The 17,774-nt window shown below is 59.0% G+C and overlaps 1 protein-coding gene across 7 annotated transcripts; it reads right to left on the bottom strand.

Annotated features, from left to right (window-relative positions):
* Positions 1-1,002: 1,002 nt before the first annotated feature.
* Positions 1,003-15,993, bottom strand: DHX58 (DExH-box helicase 58). 7 transcript variants are annotated; one of them, XM_030541245.1, is made up of 13 exons: positions 15,975-15,993; positions 14,980-15,166; positions 13,882-14,083; positions 12,692-12,882; positions 12,131-12,247; positions 11,732-11,858; positions 10,449-10,640; positions 9,692-9,948; positions 8,847-8,996; positions 8,122-8,283; positions 7,593-7,783; positions 6,967-7,063; positions 1,003-6,241 (listed from the first exon to the last, which is right to left on the bottom strand). In XM_030541245.1, exons 2-13 carry the CDS (start codon positions 15,145-15,147, stop codon positions 6,068-6,070), a joined length of 2,028 nt encoding a protein of 675 aa, XP_030397105.1. In that variant the 5' UTR covers positions 15,148-15,166; positions 15,975-15,993; the 3' UTR covers positions 1,003-6,067. The 7 variants fall into 7 exon arrangements, with proteins under 7 accessions (XP_030397105.1, XP_030397106.1, XP_030397102.1 ...); XM_030541246.1 differs by lacking the exon at positions 15,975-15,993 and adding an exon at positions 15,699-15,716; XM_030541242.1 differs by lacking the exon at positions 15,975-15,993 and adding an exon at positions 15,629-15,688.
* Positions 15,994-17,774: the final 1,781 nt, after the last annotated feature.

The following is a 17,774-nucleotide window of genomic DNA, read 5'->3' as shown; positions in this document are numbered from 1 at the left end:
TACGGGGCAGTCACAGCCCCAGAGGGCCAAGGCGTTTACCTCAGAGCTTCTTCTTTTGGCCCTGGAGGTCCCCGCTTGGTCCCGGCTCCCGGCACAGCGGCCAAGGGGGCCACTGCTTTGCCATCGGGATCCACGCCCTGGGGTGTCCACGGCAAGCTCCAAAGCCTCCTGCCAGCCGGAGCTGGGGGCAGGCCCAGGGCCCACGTGAGGGAGCTGCCCGGCCCTGAGAGAGCCCGGGAGGGCAGCCGGGGGCTGCGAGGATGTGGCGTCCTGGCCCAGGGCTGGGGGAAGCTGGAGCAGCCCCAGGAGGACGTTTACACAGCAGACACTGGATTAAGCGGGGCCTCGTCTGCTCCACCCCGGCCGAGCTGGGACCAGAGCCGCACAAGGCAGCTTCTGTTCATTCAGGTTGCCGCTTGCCTCAGAGCCGCTCTCAGGCTCGCAGCCGGTCTTAGGGCCCAGCGGTAACTGGCCTTTCCCTTCACAGGCCCCCCAAGGGACAGAGCCCCCCCCGCCCCGACAGCCCAGCGCCCCCAGGCCAGCTCAGAGCCCTGGCCTGGCCTTCCCTCTAGTGACTCTGTGAGGAAATGCAGGGCCAGGCTGCCAGGGCCTGGCTACCCAGGGGGTTTGTGCACCAGGCCAGCTTCCTGTGTAGCTAGGCCAGACTGGCACGATTTACTTGAGGGCTCGTCTACACACGAACCTTAATCCAGAATAATGCAGGGTGCGGACGTAAAGTGGATTAACTGTTCCTGGTTAATGCCACATGGACATTTTTGTTCAGGAATAAGAGCGCCTTATTCCAAATTAACTTAATCCACTATTCATTTAAACCACTAATTCAGACCAAAGGCACTTTTATTCCAGAATAAAAGCATCCACATAGGGAGGTAATCAGGGTAATTAAGCCACTTTACATTCACACCCTATCGTATTCCAAATTAATTTCCCTATGCAGACAAACAGTTATTTCAAATTAGCTTAATCCACTTCTGAAGTGGCTTAATTTTTGGAACGACACTTTTATTGCAGCGTAAGAGCATTCACACAGGGAACAGTTAAACTGAAATAACTCCCTTTGTAGCCAAGCCCTTTGTTTTCAGTCCAACATAAAGCCTGTTTTACTCCTGTTAGTGCACCCACAGCAGGGGACTACAGTGCACACACGCAAAGATCCCCCCTAGAGCCAGGCCTGACGCGTCAGCCCTCCAGAGATCACTGCATCAGGACAGCACCTTTCCTCGCACAGCGTATTACAGACCTGAAGGAAGAGGCAGAGCCTGCTCCAAGATCAGCCTGACGCAGGCCAGGATGCCCAGGCACAGTCATTTCCAGCTAAACAACTTGGATTCCAGCAGGTCCCACAAAAAGCCCAGATGCCCCTGTTAAGCCACTACCCCTCACAGCCTGCAGCATGTTAGCTTTAAACCCCCCACAGCTGCTGTGCCCTTTGAGCCAGGGGCTACGTTTTGCTAACGAGAGTCTCTAGTACAAGCTACCACACACATAGCCCCTGCTGTGGGTGCCAGTCTGGGCGGGGCATACCTGGAGGTGGCGGGGTGGAGTCAGACATCCCTCCCCCCAGAACACATCTGAGCCTGCCAGCCACCGTGTCTCTGCTATTGCTGCAGGCTGAATGTGGGTCTGTGTCCCCTAACCTGAGCCTGCAGAGGTTGTAAAACAAGCTTACTTTATACAGAGGCCGTGCAATGGGCGGAGTGATGCCAACATAGAGCGGTAGGAGCGGAAGGGACCTTGGGAGGTCATCTAGCCCAGTCCCTTCTAGCTGAAACCCAAGTAGGAGAATGTACAAGCTGAGGGTTAACGTTAAGCTAGGCTTGGCAATCGGCTTAAGCCTGGGAGTTAAAAGTTTGCCAGCATTAGAGTCAGGAGTAAGTGACCTGGGTGAGGAGGTGGAGCACTAAGAGCTGTGGCATAAGCAAGTGACCACAAATCGTGAAATCTGAACGGCATTTTTTTGGGGGTGGGGTGGGGTTAAGTAATGTACCTTGCTCTAAGTGTACTGACAATGTTAACGAATGTGTTGACACAAATAGCTCTATCACTAATCAGAACACCAGTTATGGTTACCTAGAAGGCCCAAATGGACAAGAGGAGGAGATTTAATTACATATGGCCAGGGATGTTAATATGTAAACAAAAGAGCATGAAAACTGATGTAGGGATATTTACCAGTGGTGCATCAGAATGACAAAGGCGATTTATGGTACCCTCCACTGCCTGTCTCTGTTTTCATTGCTCCATGAAGTTGTGAGTATGTTAACTTTGTGTCCATTTATTGCCCGGCCTTTATCGTTTGCGTTGGCTTTTGATTAGCACTTTTGGGTCTTTGTGTGTCGCTAACCCACCTCAAACTCAGCCTGAATACGTTTTTCTCAGGTAGCCATTCGAGTCCCAAACCTGTGGTTTGTGATCAGTTTGATTTTGCAAATTAAATCCATGCAGAGCGACACTGCGGGTGGGACTGGCCCGCATGGCAGAGGCTGATGCACTGTGGAGGACAGAGCTTGCACAGCTGTTTGTTTAAAGCAAATACCTGGACATGTGCTATGAGTTTGGTGGGGTCTCAGCTGAGTTCCCAGTGAAGAGGCAAACCAATCCCATTAACTAAGATAACTCTTCCCCGGTGCTGATGGTTGCTGCAGAGTCTCTCCTGGCTGGCTGGGCCATGGAGCGGGGGCCCGCGCCTTACTCTAGCCCTCGGCTCCTTGGTGCAGCCACGTTCCCAGCAGCACAGGGCTCAGCCGTTCCAGCCAGATTGGATTCACTGGCCACTTTGCTCAAGTGTTAAAAATGCAACATGGCGAATTAACTAAAAAGCAAAACATGAGATGCAAAAAAGCCCTAGCGCCGCTGCTGGGGGCTGTCCTGACACTCCAGGAGCATATCTCCCTTTGCCCTAGCGCCGCTGCTGGGGGCTGTCCCGCATGCCAGGAACTGCTGGCAGGGGCTGTCCCGACACACCAGGAGCTGCTGGCGGGGGCTGTCCCACATGCCAGGAGCATATCTCCCTTTCCCTAGTGCCGCTGCTGGGGGCTGTCCCACATGCCAGGAGCTGCTGGCGGGGGCTGTCCCGACATGCTAGGAGCACATCTCCCTTTCCCTAGCGCCGCTGCTGGGGACTGTCCCGACATGCCAGGAGCACGCCAGGAGCTGCTGCCAGGGGCTGTCCTGACACGCCAGGAGCACGTCTCCCTTCGTCCTAGCGACGCTAGACAACCTTGCTGAATATTTGCAGGCTGCCACTTTGGCTGGTTCTCAGACCTGCCTTGCTGCAGCTCCCACTTTGATCTTTTAATCTCCTGCCAGAGGGGTCTGAGCAGCAGCTCTGAAATGCCCTCCAGGACAGCTTCAGATCCCAGCCGGGCAGCTTCCTCCCTGTCAGGTGGGCAAACTGAGCTCAGGTGGGTTCTTCAGACCAGGTCTTAATCAGGCTGTTTGTTCTGCTCAGGGTTCGTGGGCAGAGACTCATGGGCTGTGGCTGCTCCGTGCCCGTGGTGTGCTGTATGTGCCACTCACGTGGAGGGGAGATCAGCTGTTCTGAGGGGCTGTGAACGCTGGAGCCATGTTTCATGGGACATGAGCGCATTGAGCGGGCTGGCGGGGGGATATGTCAGATGGCTCATGGACTCTGCCTTTCCTCCAGCCTGCGCTCTTCCGTCTAAGAGAAACTCGGCAAATACAGACACGGTCTGAGACCACGTGCCTCTGCCAAGCTGTCCTGCAGTGGCTCAGGAGCATGAATGGCAGCCTGTTAGTAAGCAGGACACCAACCCCTGCTGGGCTGTGAGTGCCATGCTTGGATCTCGCCCGTCAATTATCATGTGTGAACTCCTCAGGCACTGTAAGGACCTAGCCATGGCCTCACAGGCAGTCCCCTGGGGCACTCTGATCTGTCTTGCCACCCAGGTGGGCCTGCCTTTGTGAGAGATAGTCCCTTACACCAAGAGTCACAGCAATATTCAGGTTACTCCCAGTCCCAAAGGACCATCCCTTTCCCCAGGCTAAGTGCACCTCAGATCACACCCCAAAGATGACACGCGTAGCCAGTCCTACACTAACCTGTCTAAAGATTTATTCTATAGAAAAGCAAATCCGAGTCACTCATACAGGCAAAGCAGGCAGACATATGCACACAAACGGGGGCCAACCTTCAGTGTCAAAAAGTAACAGAAGCTTCTGTGCTACGCAAGCTCTGTATGGCCCACATGGCTAGGCCAGGCTGAGCAGCTGGGCCCCTTTTGCCTACGCCCAGCGATCCTTGTCCCATGCAAAGCAGCTTAAAGATCCAGTTCCTCCTTGTTAGGGGGCTTTATTCCCTTCCCCGCTTCTGCTTGGAGTTGAAACTCAGCTGATGGGAGGAATTCACAGTCGAGACTCATCCTAACAGGGTGGGGAGCGTAAACCACCAAGTCTTTTGTCCATGTTAGTGTTCCGCTCTAGTCTGTCTGGTGTGACTGGGCCTTCCTTGTGGGCTGGCGGTAACACCTGCTGGCGGGAACCAGCATTTCACACTAATCGCGCTCTCCAGTCCGGTCCTTACACAGTTACTGAGGCTGACAGCGCAAACGCTCAGCGATTACCTTACAGTGTGGGACAGTCTGACTGCGATTAATGCACGTAGCAACTGACAGCGATTCAATACAGTCTAAACACAAAGCACATGCTGATAGTTCTGCTACCTATTTTAACAGCACTAGCCCTCGGGGAGACAGGCTGGTGTCCGCCATGTATCTGTCAGTGTTCAGTGGAGGCCTGGGGACCGTGGCATGAGCTGGCACCTAGCCTGCCAGTGTCACAGCCTTAAACCCCCAAGTGGCAGAAGGCTGCTTGGAGATCAGCGTGGCCACTCCCGAACGCATTGCATGGTGTCTAGGGACTCCGTGGGGCTTGTATTTCCTACCTAGCCAGAGCCGGGACGGGGCCAGGCATCAGCAGACTGAGGAATTGCGCAGGGCCCTGAGAGGCTCGAGCAGGCCCCCTATCGGCTATATTATTATTATTTTCATGAGAACTTGCCTGTTTTCGTAGTGGCTCCTCCGCTCTGGCTAAGCACGAGCCACTGCACTGGCTCGCGGTTCGGGCAGCAGAGGGGCTGGTGGCAGTTCTGCAAACCAATCACGCACTGCTGCAATCGACATGCACTCGGCTTTGTGCAGCCCAGCAGGAAAAAAGATTGGCTTCTGCGCATTGCGCAGAATCACTGCAAGCTGTGAGTGAGATCGGGGGGGTTTCCTGGACAGGGGCAGGGTGGGAAAGATGTGTCCTGTCCTTCACAGAACCATAAATAAATGTACCTGCAGACTCCCCCTAGAAGGGGCACAGCATAATCCTTTTCTGATGGGTAGGGAAACTGAGGCACAGAGGCAGGACGAGACTTGTGTGAGATCAGCCAGTGAGTCAGCAGCAGAGCTGGGAACAGGGCCCAGGCGTCTTGCATCCCAGGCCTGAGATTTGGTCACAACACTCTGCTCCTTAGCAGTGACTGCTGAGGGGCAGAGGAGGGTGGATGGGGGAGTGTGTTAGACACCTGGGGAGGGCAGGAGGGGTTTTATGGTCAATCCTGGGTGAATAGTACAGATCTCGGCAGGGGTTCAGATAACATGACCCCCGCAGTCCCATCTAACCCTGTGGTTCTATGGTCCCTTGCCCTGTTTGGCCGGGACACTTCAGTCCCATCACTAGGCCATCTACCAGCCCAGAGCCTGGTCTCTGGGGGAGGCAGCCCCCTTAGGTCCCAATCCTGCACCTGATCCTGTGTGGGCCCAGAGGGGCCCAGCAGAGCGGAGAGGGGCAGGAGCGCAGGGGGGCCCATCTCCAGGGCGACCTTCCTCCTCCATTGGTCTATTGCTGCCCAGTGCCCGGGCGCTGTGGAGCATATGGAGGAAGGACAGAGCCACACCTGGGAAAAGCAGGGTTAAAATGCTTCCACTATGCCCAGTGCTGATCTCTGGCAGGGCTGCTGCGGCCTACCATGCCCAGGGCTGGGCTCAGGCTCCCTATCAGGGTGCTTGGGGCTCGGCCAGTCTCCTGAGCTCGCCAGGTGCTACATGCCCAGGTTCCTGCTGCAGTACTCCACGTAGTCAAACTCCTCGATGGTGAAAGTCACCCGGCTCCATTGCTTGGGCTGTTTGTTCCCGTCCGGCGTCGCCACCACAAAGTTTTTGATGGAGAGGATGGGCAGTGTCACGCTGCGGTAGATCATCTCCATGCCCCAGGCCTGCACGGACAGAGGGGAGACACATCACCCGGACAGACAGTCAGGATCCACCGCAAATCGCCGGGAGCAAACAGTCACACGTCTGGGCGACAGGGCTTAGAATCTAACCCCAGAGCTGAACTGTACAAACAGCTTCTACTTATATCCAGGGGAGCGTATACACCTTATCCCCACCCGCCCAGTCACACACAGACTGACACGTGCACACAGACACTCACTCCCACATCCAGCCATTGGCGCTTGGGTGTAAGTTTAATGCAGAAAAACTCCCACTGGAAATACGTCGCCCATTCTGAAATGTGGATAATTAGCCATTGGAACAGATCCCCCTATTGCCAATTCCCGGGATTTAATATTTGATGCTTTCCTTAAAGCCCCAGCTCTTGGAGTCATGCGATATGGGGGGGGAATCTCAGCTTCCCCTTAAAATAAAAAGGAAGTTTCTAGCCCTCATGGCTGTGCAGAAAAGCTGGGGGGAGGGGAGCTGTGACTCCAAAGGCTCAGAAACCCCCTTTTAAAAACCTCATGGTTTTTGAACATTTGGGGCTGGCAGCCTGGGATCCCCAAGGGATGTCTGGATTCTCCGTCACATGGGCTCTGTACATGCAGACTGGACGCATTTCCAGTTCGACCCCAGTGCCTGCTTACCCAGTAGGTGAGAGTCACCTGTGAAAGCAGCTAACAGCCCTGCCCAGCCCCAGCGTGTGTCTCAGCCGCATACCCACCTGGCCGCAGCTCACACAGCTGATGCTGCCCCCCGGCTTCCAGTCCTTGAAGTTGCGGGGAATCTCCACGTTGTTGGACGTGGCATTGTAGTAAATCCTGCGAGAAATGCGCCAAGAGCCATTGCCATAAGGAGCTACGCAGAAGGTGCCTGTGAGCCAAGGGTGCAGGGTTCCCAAGCGGAGCCAGCACGCAGCCACCCGGGGAGGGGAGCTCCCCGCCCTCTGCCCCAGAGAGGGACAATCCCAGCCCCAAGTACGGCCAAGCTGCTCCCTGGATCTGTCCCTGGAACAGACGGGAAGGACCCTGGCCTGATGGGGCCGACAGACAGGTCTCTCCAGGATCTTGCTGGGAGAGGCTGCAAAGCTGACCCCACAGGGAGTCCCAGGGCTGAGTGAGGGGCCAGCGGGGCTGCCAGGCCGGGGGCCTCAGCGCAGAGCGAGAGAGAGGGCTGAGGGCACGGGCTCGGGGAACATCTACTGCAGCATCAAACATGCCTGTGCTAGCAACTGTCCCCAGTGGGGGCTGGAGGTTGCTGCCCAGCTCCACACAGTGAACGGCTGGGTGCCCCGGGGGACATGGGCAGGGCTCCCCTCCCTGGTCCCCATCCCACCAGTCCCGCCCTCACTTGAAGTCCGGGTTGATGTTGACATGGTGCATCTTCTCCACGGTGCGCAGGTCGCTGCCGTGGCACACGGCCATGTTGCAGTTTATGCAGTGGAGGCGGACGGCGTCCGGGTCGTGCAGCTGCCGCTTCTGGTTGCCTTCAGCCTTCTTCACCTTCCGGCTAATGATGGCGCTTCGCTGCAGGTCTGTGATCTGGGGAGGGGAGGGGCAGCTCAGCGGAGGTGCGACAGGAACACAATGCGAGTGAGACACCCAGAGACACGCAGCAAGAGGCACCACCAGCCCCCTCAGCTCCGCTCCGTCCCCTCCCCATCCAGCCTGGGACCTGCTGCCACCCACCACCCCACGGGGCAGGCACTTGGGGCCTTAGCACAAAAACACAGGCTGTCTGAGCACCGTGGCTGGGGTGGAGAACGGGGCCTCAGGACCCAGCCGGCCCAGTGCACAGGGAATCCCAGTCTGCACCAGGAGCATGGACACGGGTCAACAGCTGCTGGCCCCCAGGGCTGTGCCGAATGCCGGCCCCTCACCGTGTCCCGGTACTCCTTCTCCGGCATGGCCTGCACCTCTTCGATGACTCTTTGCATGAGCTCCTCCAAGGTCTCGTTCAGCCGCTCCCGCAACACCTCCTTGCTGTTGGCCTTGGCGAGGACGGAGTACAGACTGTTCTCGGCGCGGGCGCGGCCCCTGGCCTGTGTAAACGGGGACGCACAGTGGGGTCACGCCTGGGGTCAGCTCAGGACAGAGCCCCGGGGAAAGCGCCGGCAGTGCCCCTCCCCGCACCCCGCCCAGGAGTGGAGGGATGGGAGGTCTGCAACACCCCCCAGCGAGGGGGTTGGGTGAACGCTGAGCCCACTAGGTGCGGGCGGATTCGCCATCCCCTGGTGCTGCTGGCAGATAGCACTGGGGATGGAAGGCCTCATGGGTGCAGTCCCCTCCCGAGCGTGCCTTGACCCTGGCCTGCAGGGAGCACCCCTAGAGAGGAGTGGGGGGTCTGGTCTCCATGCCCTATGTTTTCCTGGCCTCAGCACACAGCTGAGCACCGCTTGGGCTCCAGCGAGAGGGACCCAGCTGCGAACGGCACTCAGCAGGACTCCAGGGAGCCGGGGGCCGGGTGTGTGTCAGACAGACCCAGACGGGTAGGCCTGGGACAGGCGGCTTCCCCCTGCAGCCCATGCAGCCCAGCCTAGTGCTCAGCCCCTCGGAGCCAGGAGGGAAGGATCCGGGGAACAAGGCCCGGGGAGCAGCCAGCTACCTGCACCATGGCGATCTCATTGGTCATCAGCCCATAGCGAACCACGATGTTGCATTCTGGGATGTCCAGGCCCTCCTCAGCCACGCTGGTGGAGAAGAGCAGGTTGAGGTCTCCCTTGCGGAACAACTTGATCACGTCTTGCTGCTCGTTCTGGGAAGAGAGAAGGGACGGAGCTGTTTCTGCGCACCGTGGGCCAGGCCCCGGCACCGCAGGGAACCCAGGCCCGCAGCGATGCCAGGCAGGCCCCATAGCAATTGCCCAACTGCCAGGCTAAAGGACAACAGGGAATCTTGGAAAGATGGGACCTGGGACACAGTCTGAAGTTGCAGCTCTGCATGGGGACTCCCCAGAACACAGCTCCAGGACCCCCCCAGCCACGACAGGGCGAGAATCACACGGATTAAAGCTACTGACTCGTCCCTTCCCTCCCAAGTGTGAGGGGACAGGTCCCCCATGCTTCCTTCTGCTCACCCAGTGGGATGGGTGGGGCAGGACCTAGTGGTTAGAACAGAGGAGGGGGCGGGAGTCAGGACTCCTGGGTTCTTTTCCCCACTCTTGGAGGGGAGGGGACTCCAGAGTTCTCTTCTCCCAGCTGCGAGAGGAGACTGGGTTCCAGTGGGGTAGAGCTTGGGGGTCAGGACGCCTGGGTTCTCTTTCCAGCTCTGTCACCAGCCTGGGAATCACGGCACTTCCTTCTTTGTGCCTCCGTTTCTCGCTCTTTCCCGTGGCCTCCCTCAAGAGGGGTATGTGTGTGTGCAAAGCACCTGGAGCTCCTGGGCTGAGAAGAGCCGTGCAGGGCACAGCTGCCTTCAGCACCGTCTGCCCCCTCCCTCCCAGCCACCCACCTGGGTCATGTGCTTGGTCTGGTTGCTGTAGCCGGCTCCAGTCAGGACAGCTGCCTTAATGCCCAGTCTCGCCAGCTTCGCGTTCTCCTGGATCCACTTGTGCAGGGCGTGGGCGCTCTGGCGCGTCCTGGTGAAGATGATGCCGCGGGAGCGGCCCAGGGTCTGGAACTGCTCCTGGAGGATCTCCTCCAGCTTGCTCAGCTTGGGGTTCTCGTAGCGCGGGTCGCTGGCCAGAGCCAGCAGGGCTGCCTTGATCTCTGCAACGGAGCGGAGCGTGCAGGCAGGTGAGAGCTGCAGCTCTGAGCCAGCGAGCCCCAGGGCTAATTTACAGCACACGCACCCTGGCCCAGGAGTCAAACCCAGGGCCTGCAGCGCTAAGAACACAGACTTCTACTGCTGAAGTGAAAGGAGCGACTATTAGCTCAGCTGTAGGCTCTTATCCGCTCCTGGGGACCAGCCTCCGCCCCATGGGTTACATTAATCCTAACGTTTCTCAAGGGGCTCGTCACATGTAATGTACAGCTGGCAGCGAGTCCTCCCGGAGAGAGGTCCCATGCGCCCAGCAGTGTGAGGGGCAGCGTGGTCTAGCGGTTAGGGCACTGGCCTGGGAGTCAGGACACATGGGTTCTAGTCCCAGTTCTGCCACCGGCCTGCCTGGCAGGTACCTGGGGAGGGTTCTCTGGAGCCCGGCCTAGATGAGCACATTGGGCCTTGCTGACCCCTCCCCCCCACACCATATCCTGCCTCCAGCCCTTACCCTCGAAGGTGCTGACGAGGAAGCGCTCCGTGGGGTCCTGCAGAAGCTTGGTGGCCTTTTCCAGCTGGTAGAACTCGTCCAGGGCACTGAAGGCATCGATCATGCGCACCGTGTCATTGATCAGCAGCGCGTCGTTGTACTTCCACAGGTGCATGGCGCATGTGCGCTTCTTACGGCAGAACGATTGGGCTCCTGGAACAAAACCACTGTAGCAATGGCTGAGAGCCAATCCCAGCGCCTTGGGCAGTCACTGAGAGCGGGGCTAGTGTGGGGATCGGGCTCAGGACTCCTGGGTTCTATTCCTGGCTCTGGGAGGGGTGTATCTAGTGTTAGAGCCGGGGGGGGGGGCTGGGAGCCAGGACGCCTGGGTTCTATTCCTGGCTCTGGGAGGGGTGTATCTAGTGTTAGAGCAGGGGGGGGGGGGGCTGGGAGCCAGGACGCCTGGGTTCTATTCCCGGCTCTGGGAGGGGTGTATCTGGTGTTAGAGCAGGGGGGGCTGGGAGCCAGGATGCCTGGGTTCTATTCCGGCTCTGGGAAGAAAGCATGTGTCAAAGGCCCATTACAAAGTGAGGAGGAAAAGACAATAACAGAAAATGCCACAATGGCTCAGTAACCTGGCTCAGTCCCCCGCAGCAGCCAGGGTGCGGAATCAGAAGCCCCAGGCTATCCCACGGGAGGGGCAGGGTAATTCCTTCCCCGGGGTCACTTTGCACCTCAGCGCATGGCGCTGCACAATCCTTGGGATCAGGTTCGTGGCTTGGGTCCCTGCAGGCACCATTCCACGCAAAAACCCTCCAGGGCTATTAGCTTCCCTCCCACCCTGCAGCAGGGAGTCCCACAGCTAAGGGACATGCTGCAGGCAGCATTCTGCCCTCTTGCAAGCGCTGTCATTGGGATCTGCGTGGGTGCCCGTTCTGGAGCTCAGGTGGTTTATCTAGGCCATTCGTGTGTAGATACAGCAATGCCTGGAGGGATCCCGTTGTGCTGGGCATCGCGTGGACATGTTAGAAGAGACCAGACCTGCCCCTAAGAGCACTCAGTCGGAAGAGGTAACGCAAAGGGAGGATCGTTATCGCCATTTTACAGGTAGGGAAACCGAGGCACAGCACAATGAACTGACTTGCCCAATGCCAGGCGGAGCTGGGAACTGAATCCAGAGCTCCCGAGTCCCAATCCAATGCCTGAGCCACAAACTCAACCTTCCTCCCGCTGATTAGCTCTTGACTTCTATGGCTCCTCTCAACCCGTTAACCCCTCCCCTGCACTGGCACACAGACCCTCACCTTCCTTCCCCAGCTCGACAACGCGCTGCTCGTAGCTCTGCGTGCCAAAGTCCTGCGGCAGGTCACGAACGTCCAGGTACTGGTGGATGTGGGCCATGGTCTCCTTCAGCTTCCTGCCCAAGGGATCCTGGGGAGCAGAGCGTGGCAGGGGAGCTCAGAGGGGAAGGCTGCTGCCTGTGGCATGCCCCGAAGGCACGGTGAAAGCTGGGTCGCAGGCTGGGAGCACCAGGGACCCCGCTGATTACGGGATGGGCTCGGCCACCCCTCCCAGACCCTGACCTTAGCAGAGCTGACTGAGGGGTTTAAACTCCCAAGGGCTGTCGCTGGTCTCCCCTGCAGTGAGATCTCTCCCTTCTCCCCCGGGGTCTGTGCCCATGTGCAGCCCTGAGAGCCCTTTACCTGCGGCCTCTCATGGGACACGTCGTACTGCTTCCTGGGCTGAGGGACTTCAGCCTCCAGGTGGACACGGTGCTTCTGGGATGACATGATTTTGGCGGTGTCCAGGTTGGCGCAGATCTAAAAGGGTTAAACACCCCCCCATCCCGAGAGCCGTATGACCCACATGCCGTGGATGCACTGACCTGGGTCAATGGGTCCCAGTCAATGGAGGGGGGTGGGTACCATCAGCATGGGCACATCTGGCACCAGTGGCCACTCACCACCCCACACCCTAGGGACGTCCCCCGACAGACACCGGAGGGAACAACACTGCAGCTCTGTGACCCATGTGGCTGCCGTGGCTAGAATCTCAGGTCCCAGGCGACCAGAAGCCAAGGAGATGGGCTCCCTTGGCGGACAGTTTGCGCGGCCCCAATTCCTGCTCCAAGGGCCTTTTCCAGCAGCCAAAAGACAAGCCTGGTGCAATCTCAGGGGGGTTCCCCAGTTCCTGGGCCACCGGGGTGGCAGCCAGCCATGTCCCTGACTTAGCTGGGACGGAGCGGTGAGAAACGCTCCACTCACCTGCAGGATGTGCTGCCTGGCCCCCTGGATGCTGGTGGCCCCCCCGGTGCCGGGTGAGGCAGTGAGGCCCAGGATCTGCGGCAGCTTCCGCTGGCCTCTCAGCTTGCGCTCCAGGTAATCCTCCATGATCTGGTTGTAGACGCCGTCCTTGTGGGTGTGGTGGCATTCGTCAATCACCAGCAGGGAGAAATCTGCCCGGGGAGATGGGGCTGAGCCAAGCTGACCGGAGGGAGGCTAACTGGGGGGGAGGCTTTGGAAGGAGGGGAAGTGACTAGGGTGCTTGCTGGGGACCCGGGGTCAGTTCCCAGCTTTGCCACAGACTCCCTGGGGTGCCTTGGGCACATCACTTAGCCTCTGTCGGGTGCAATCCCTGGCTGCCAAATAGAGATAGACTCATAGACTTTAGGGTCAGAAGGGACCAATATGATCATCTAGTCTGACCTCCTGCACAATGCAGGCCACAGAACCTCACCCATCCACTTCTATAACAAACCCCTAACCTATGCCTGAGTTATTGAAGTCCTCAAATTGTGGTTTGAAGACCTCAAGCTGCAGAGAATCCTCCAGCAAGTGACCCATGCCCCACACTGCAGAGGAAGGCGAAAAACCTCCAGGGCCTCTGCCAATCTGCCCTGGAGGAAAATTCCTTCCCGACCCCAAATCTGGCGATCAGCTAAACCCTGAGCATGTGATAACAGGACTGGGAGGATTTTGAGGCTCACATGCTTCGGCGAGGGGACCATATGGGCAGGTGGACAGAGTGGGGGTCTGCTCTGCGAGGTGACCAGCAACTGCCAAGGGCAGGGGGAATGATACTGTCTTTTCTGCCTCCCACGGACTCCAGATCAAATGTGTGCAGTTTACAAAACACCGGCACTAGCCCTTCTGCCTCTCCATCTCCAAGGCAAGGTAGCCTCCCTGCTGCCCCCACTGTATCAACAGGGAATGAATCGGCCACCCAGGGCTCCTCTGTCCAGGGACCAGCCCTTTTCCCTCACTCCCACCATCTCCAGTTCCCAGGAGCTGAGAGTCAAGCTGCGTTTTCTTGCTGGCCTGTGCACGGTCAGCAGTAACAAAAGGCCAGATGATTCTGGTTAACACCAGCTGAGCGACATGGGCACACAAGCTGGGGATCCGGCCCCGAGATCCCAGCCCCACATGGGCCAGGTCCCATCTCACCGGGCTCCTACCCGTCAGCTCCACATGCATGTCCTTGTCCTGGCTGGTCAGGGCGTTCTGCAGGATCTTTGCCGTGCAGATCACCACGTCGTTCAGCTTCACCTCTTTGGAGAAGAAGAATTTCTGGTCGCTGTCGCTGCTGATGGCCGTGACCCGGAAGCGATCCTGCAGCGCGTGGAATTCCTGCGTGTAGTGCTGCTCCACCAGGTGCACCTGGCGACCCAACACGCAGGAGACGCCCTGTAAGGCTTGTATGCTGAACAGCAGCCACCCAGAAGCTCCCCCGAGCTAAGGGTGGGGTGAAGAGCAGGGCCTGCGGAGAGCCCTGGCTGCTGAGCTGAGCAACTTCCCATGGACAACAGAGGCAAGGCAGTGCTGCCCCTGCCCAACCTGAGCCTGCCACACCCTGCCTCTCTAGGGGGCTCGAGCGTAGAGCTGGCATTCGGGGACCCTCCCTCCTTCGCATGGGGCATCGGCAGGTTTTGAACCCAGGACCTTCAGCACAGCCCTCTCTATCTCTGGAGCTAACAGAGTAATGCCCTTAGCTAGCAGCAGTAGTAGGCTGTTATCTTCACATGGACCAGCTATGCAGAGAGCACAGCACACAGTGCTGGGGTGCCATGGGGGAGGATGGGTGGCCACAAGGCCTGGCAGCTGGGCATGCTGGGACTGAGCCAGCTCTCAGCTGCCTGGGCAGAGGGGGAGGTGGGCATCTTTTGCCCGCTTGCTTTCCCACCCCCTGCGTGAACATAGCTCCCCCACCTGGCACCAAGTCCACCCCCTTGAGACCGGGAGGCCAGCCTGATGCAGGTGATTAGCCCCAATGCCCGCTGCCCCCGTCCATCCAGCAACCATCCAGCGAATGTGGGCACTTGGCCCACACAGTTCCTCCGTAGCATGTCTGTTTGCAAAGACCTGGAGTGGGGGCGGCTCCTCCATCTGGCTGGTTCTGTCTCCAGCTGCAGCCCCAGCACGTCCCGCCTCCCCCTCATGTCTGCCCACGGACAGGCCGAGGGGTGCTCCTTGCAGGCCAGATTGGGAGAATCAGCCCCACCCTGGTATGAGCATTGCCCACCCCCGCACCCCAGGCAGTGCAACTCCGGTCTCACCCTGTTCACCAGCACAGCCACCTTGGCCCGCTCCCGGGTCTCCAGGTGCCTCTTGCACACGTAGGCAGCTGCCCGGGTCTTCCCTGCACCCGTGGGCAGCCAGATGATGATGTTCTCGCCCTCCAGGGCGGGCAGGATCACTTCCCACTGGTAGTCACGCAGCTCCATGTGGGCAGGCACTAGGCACCTACAGGAAGCACAGAGCCAGTGTGAAGGGGGCAAAGCTGGTGTCAGCATGGACAAAGCAAGGGTGACTAGCCCCCTACCCTGCCCTCCATCCCCTCCCCACGCCCTACCCAGCCCCCAATCCTTCCATCCCCCCTCCACCCCGCCTGGCAGCAGGCAGAGACCGGTCAGGTCAGACAGGAGCCTGGGCCACTGAGTCACCCACCGCTGCCCCCAGCCCCCCACCGTGGACCCGCAGGGTTAGAAGGTACCACAAGGGCAGCTCGTCTGACCCCCCAGCGCCCGTGAGCCTGGGCAGGACGCCTGTGCCAGCCAGCGGCCCCTGAGGCACCCCCAGGCGGAGGGCGAGGGCAGGGCTGGGCGGCAGGAGCAACCAGGCACTTCTTGCCCAGCAGTGCCCCTCTCCACCCAGAATCACCCCGCTTGCAAATGGACCCAGGCGAGTCGCCTGCTCCCCACTGGCCTGGCAGCTGCTGCCTCTGCCAGGGGCTCTGCCCGCCCCACCAGACACTCTCAGAGCCTGAAAGCAAAACCTTTCCGGGGACCCCAGCCAGGGGGGTCTCAGCAGCTCCGCTCCCTGGAGCCTGGAGTCTGGCACCCGCCTCTTGCCAGCTGTGGGTCTGGGGCAGGGCCAGGGGTGCTGGAATTCAGGGGGCTGGGAGGGGCTGCAGCACCCTCCCCCCAGCTTGAAGTGGTTTCCATTATATCCAGGGTTTAGTTTGGTTCAATGGCTCTTAGCACCCCTCCCCCTCCATCCATGTTATTCCAGCCCCCCTGCGCCGGGCACATTTAACCCGAATTACACTGACCTGGATCCACGAACCGAGTCACAAAGCCAGCGCGGGGCTCGGCTACACCGCAGTGAATCCGCCGGCTGGCCGGTCGCTGGGCCAGCCGGAGTCCCCCTCGGGGAGCCCCCAGCCAAGCTGTCACAGGCAGAAATCGAAAGTGAATCCAGCGCCAGGCCCAGCGCCCGATCCTGGGGAGGGCAGCACCCTCCGGGCCAGCCCCAGGCAGCCAGCCCCGGGAGCAGCAATTCCTCGGGCGCCCGGCATTAAAACAGCCAGGTGAACGCTGGGCCTCCTGAGGAACAGGAGCCAGGATAAGCCAGAAAAGAGCGTGTGGCCGCTGTGTAAACCCAGGGTTCGCTCACACCTCGGCTAGTGGGTGCAGACGTGCTCGCCCCAGCTCAAAAAACCATCGCTTGGGATCGGAAAAGGTTCAGAGAAGGGCAACAAAAATAATTAAGAACGTGGGACAGCTGCCGTCTGAGGGGAGGTTAATGAGAGTGGGACTGTTCAGCTTGGGAGAGAGACGACTGAGGGGTCTGTAAAATCCTGACCTGCTGTGGAGATGGTTACCAGGGAAGTGTTATTTACGCCTTCTCAGAATACAGGGGTCACCCCATGAAATTACTAGGCATCAGGTTTAAAACAAACACAAGGACGTATTTCTTCACGTCACACAGACAATCTGCGGAACTCCTCGCCCCAGGGTGCTGTGAAGGCCAAGACTATAAACTGGGTTCAAAAAGGAATGAGAGGAGTTCCTGGAGGACAGGTCCGCCAATGGCTATTAGCCAGGCTGGGCAGGGAGGGTGTCCTAGCCTGTTTGTCAGAGGATGGAGATGGATGGCAGATCACTTGATCATTGCCTGTCAGGTTCACTCCCTCTGGGGCACCTGGCATTGGCCGCTGTCGGCAGACAGGACACTGGGCTGACGGACCCTTGGTCTGACCCAGTACGTCTCTGAATTGTAAGGAAACAAATAGCAGCAGTTTGACTCCTGCCTCCCCATTTCCCAGCCAGTCCTGTACACCAGGCAGCTGTCCTGGCTCCCACACAGGGCCACGCTCTCCCCTGCTTCTCCCACCGTTCTCCTGGCATTTTGCTCTCTCTTGCACACAGCTGCAACCAACCAGCCCTAATCACCTGCCTCTGCAATCAGGCCTGGGAAAACCTCAGATCCCAGCACTTAACTCCAGCCTCTGGCCCAGTGACATGGGTGGTGGTCTCCTATTGTTTCCAGCTATCACTACATGTTGGGGTATTTAATTGCTCCTCCTACGTAGCCTGAATGAAGGATCCCTTGGCCCAGCCATACTGACCCAGGTGCTGTTTAGCGGCACCTGCAGCAGATTTCTCTGTGCAGTCACTGGCCACCACCTTCACCTTTAGCTGCTGCACTTAGCTGCTCACAACAGGCAGAGGCAGTGGGATGCAGTGGGCGGAGCTCAATTCCCAGCTCTGCTACAGCCCTCACGCGTGACCTTGGGCAAGTCTCATCCCCCCAGCTCTGCTGGAGCCCGGGAGCTCTGGGGCAGCCTCGTGCTGGCTCACGGCAGCACCTGGCACAACAGGGCCCTGAGCTCAGCAGCCCCATGGCACAGCAGAAGGGCCCATGGCTGGCAGGTGACACTACCTTGCGTGCAGGTGTGCCAGGAGCAGGGCAGAGCGGTGGTGAACCCTCAGCCCTTGGGGGAGCAGCCAGCCAGGACTTCCATACTGCAGGCGTTAACCCCAGCCAGAGCGCAGCCACGTTACCCACGCGCCCAGGCCTGCGCCCTAGCAGCCCAGCACCAAGCGGCACCACGCTGCACTGCGATTAA

This window comes from Gopherus evgoodei, chromosome 23, assembly GCF_007399415.2.
Source record: "Gopherus evgoodei ecotype Sinaloan lineage chromosome 23, rGopEvg1_v1.p, whole genome shotgun sequence".
NCBI classification, from domain to species: Eukaryota; Metazoa; Chordata; order Testudines; family Testudinidae; genus Gopherus; species Gopherus evgoodei.
This window is presented reverse-complemented; position numbering and strand designations above follow the sequence as displayed.

Excerpts from the sequence above, each read along its gene's own strand:
- DHX58 (XM_030541239.1), bottom strand. The coding sequence starts at position 15,216 with ATGCTGACACCAGCTTTGCCCCCTTCACACTGGCTCTGTGCTTCCTGT. Across the intron at positions 7,064-7,592 it reads AACATCAACCCGGACTTCAA|GATTTACTACAATGCCACGT; the intron begins GTGAGGGCGGGA and ends CATTTCTCGCAG. Across the intron at positions 6,242-6,966 it reads GCTGTGTGAGCTGCGGCCAG|GCCTGGGGCATGGAGATGAT; the intron begins GTGGGTATGCGG and ends CTGTCCGTGCAG.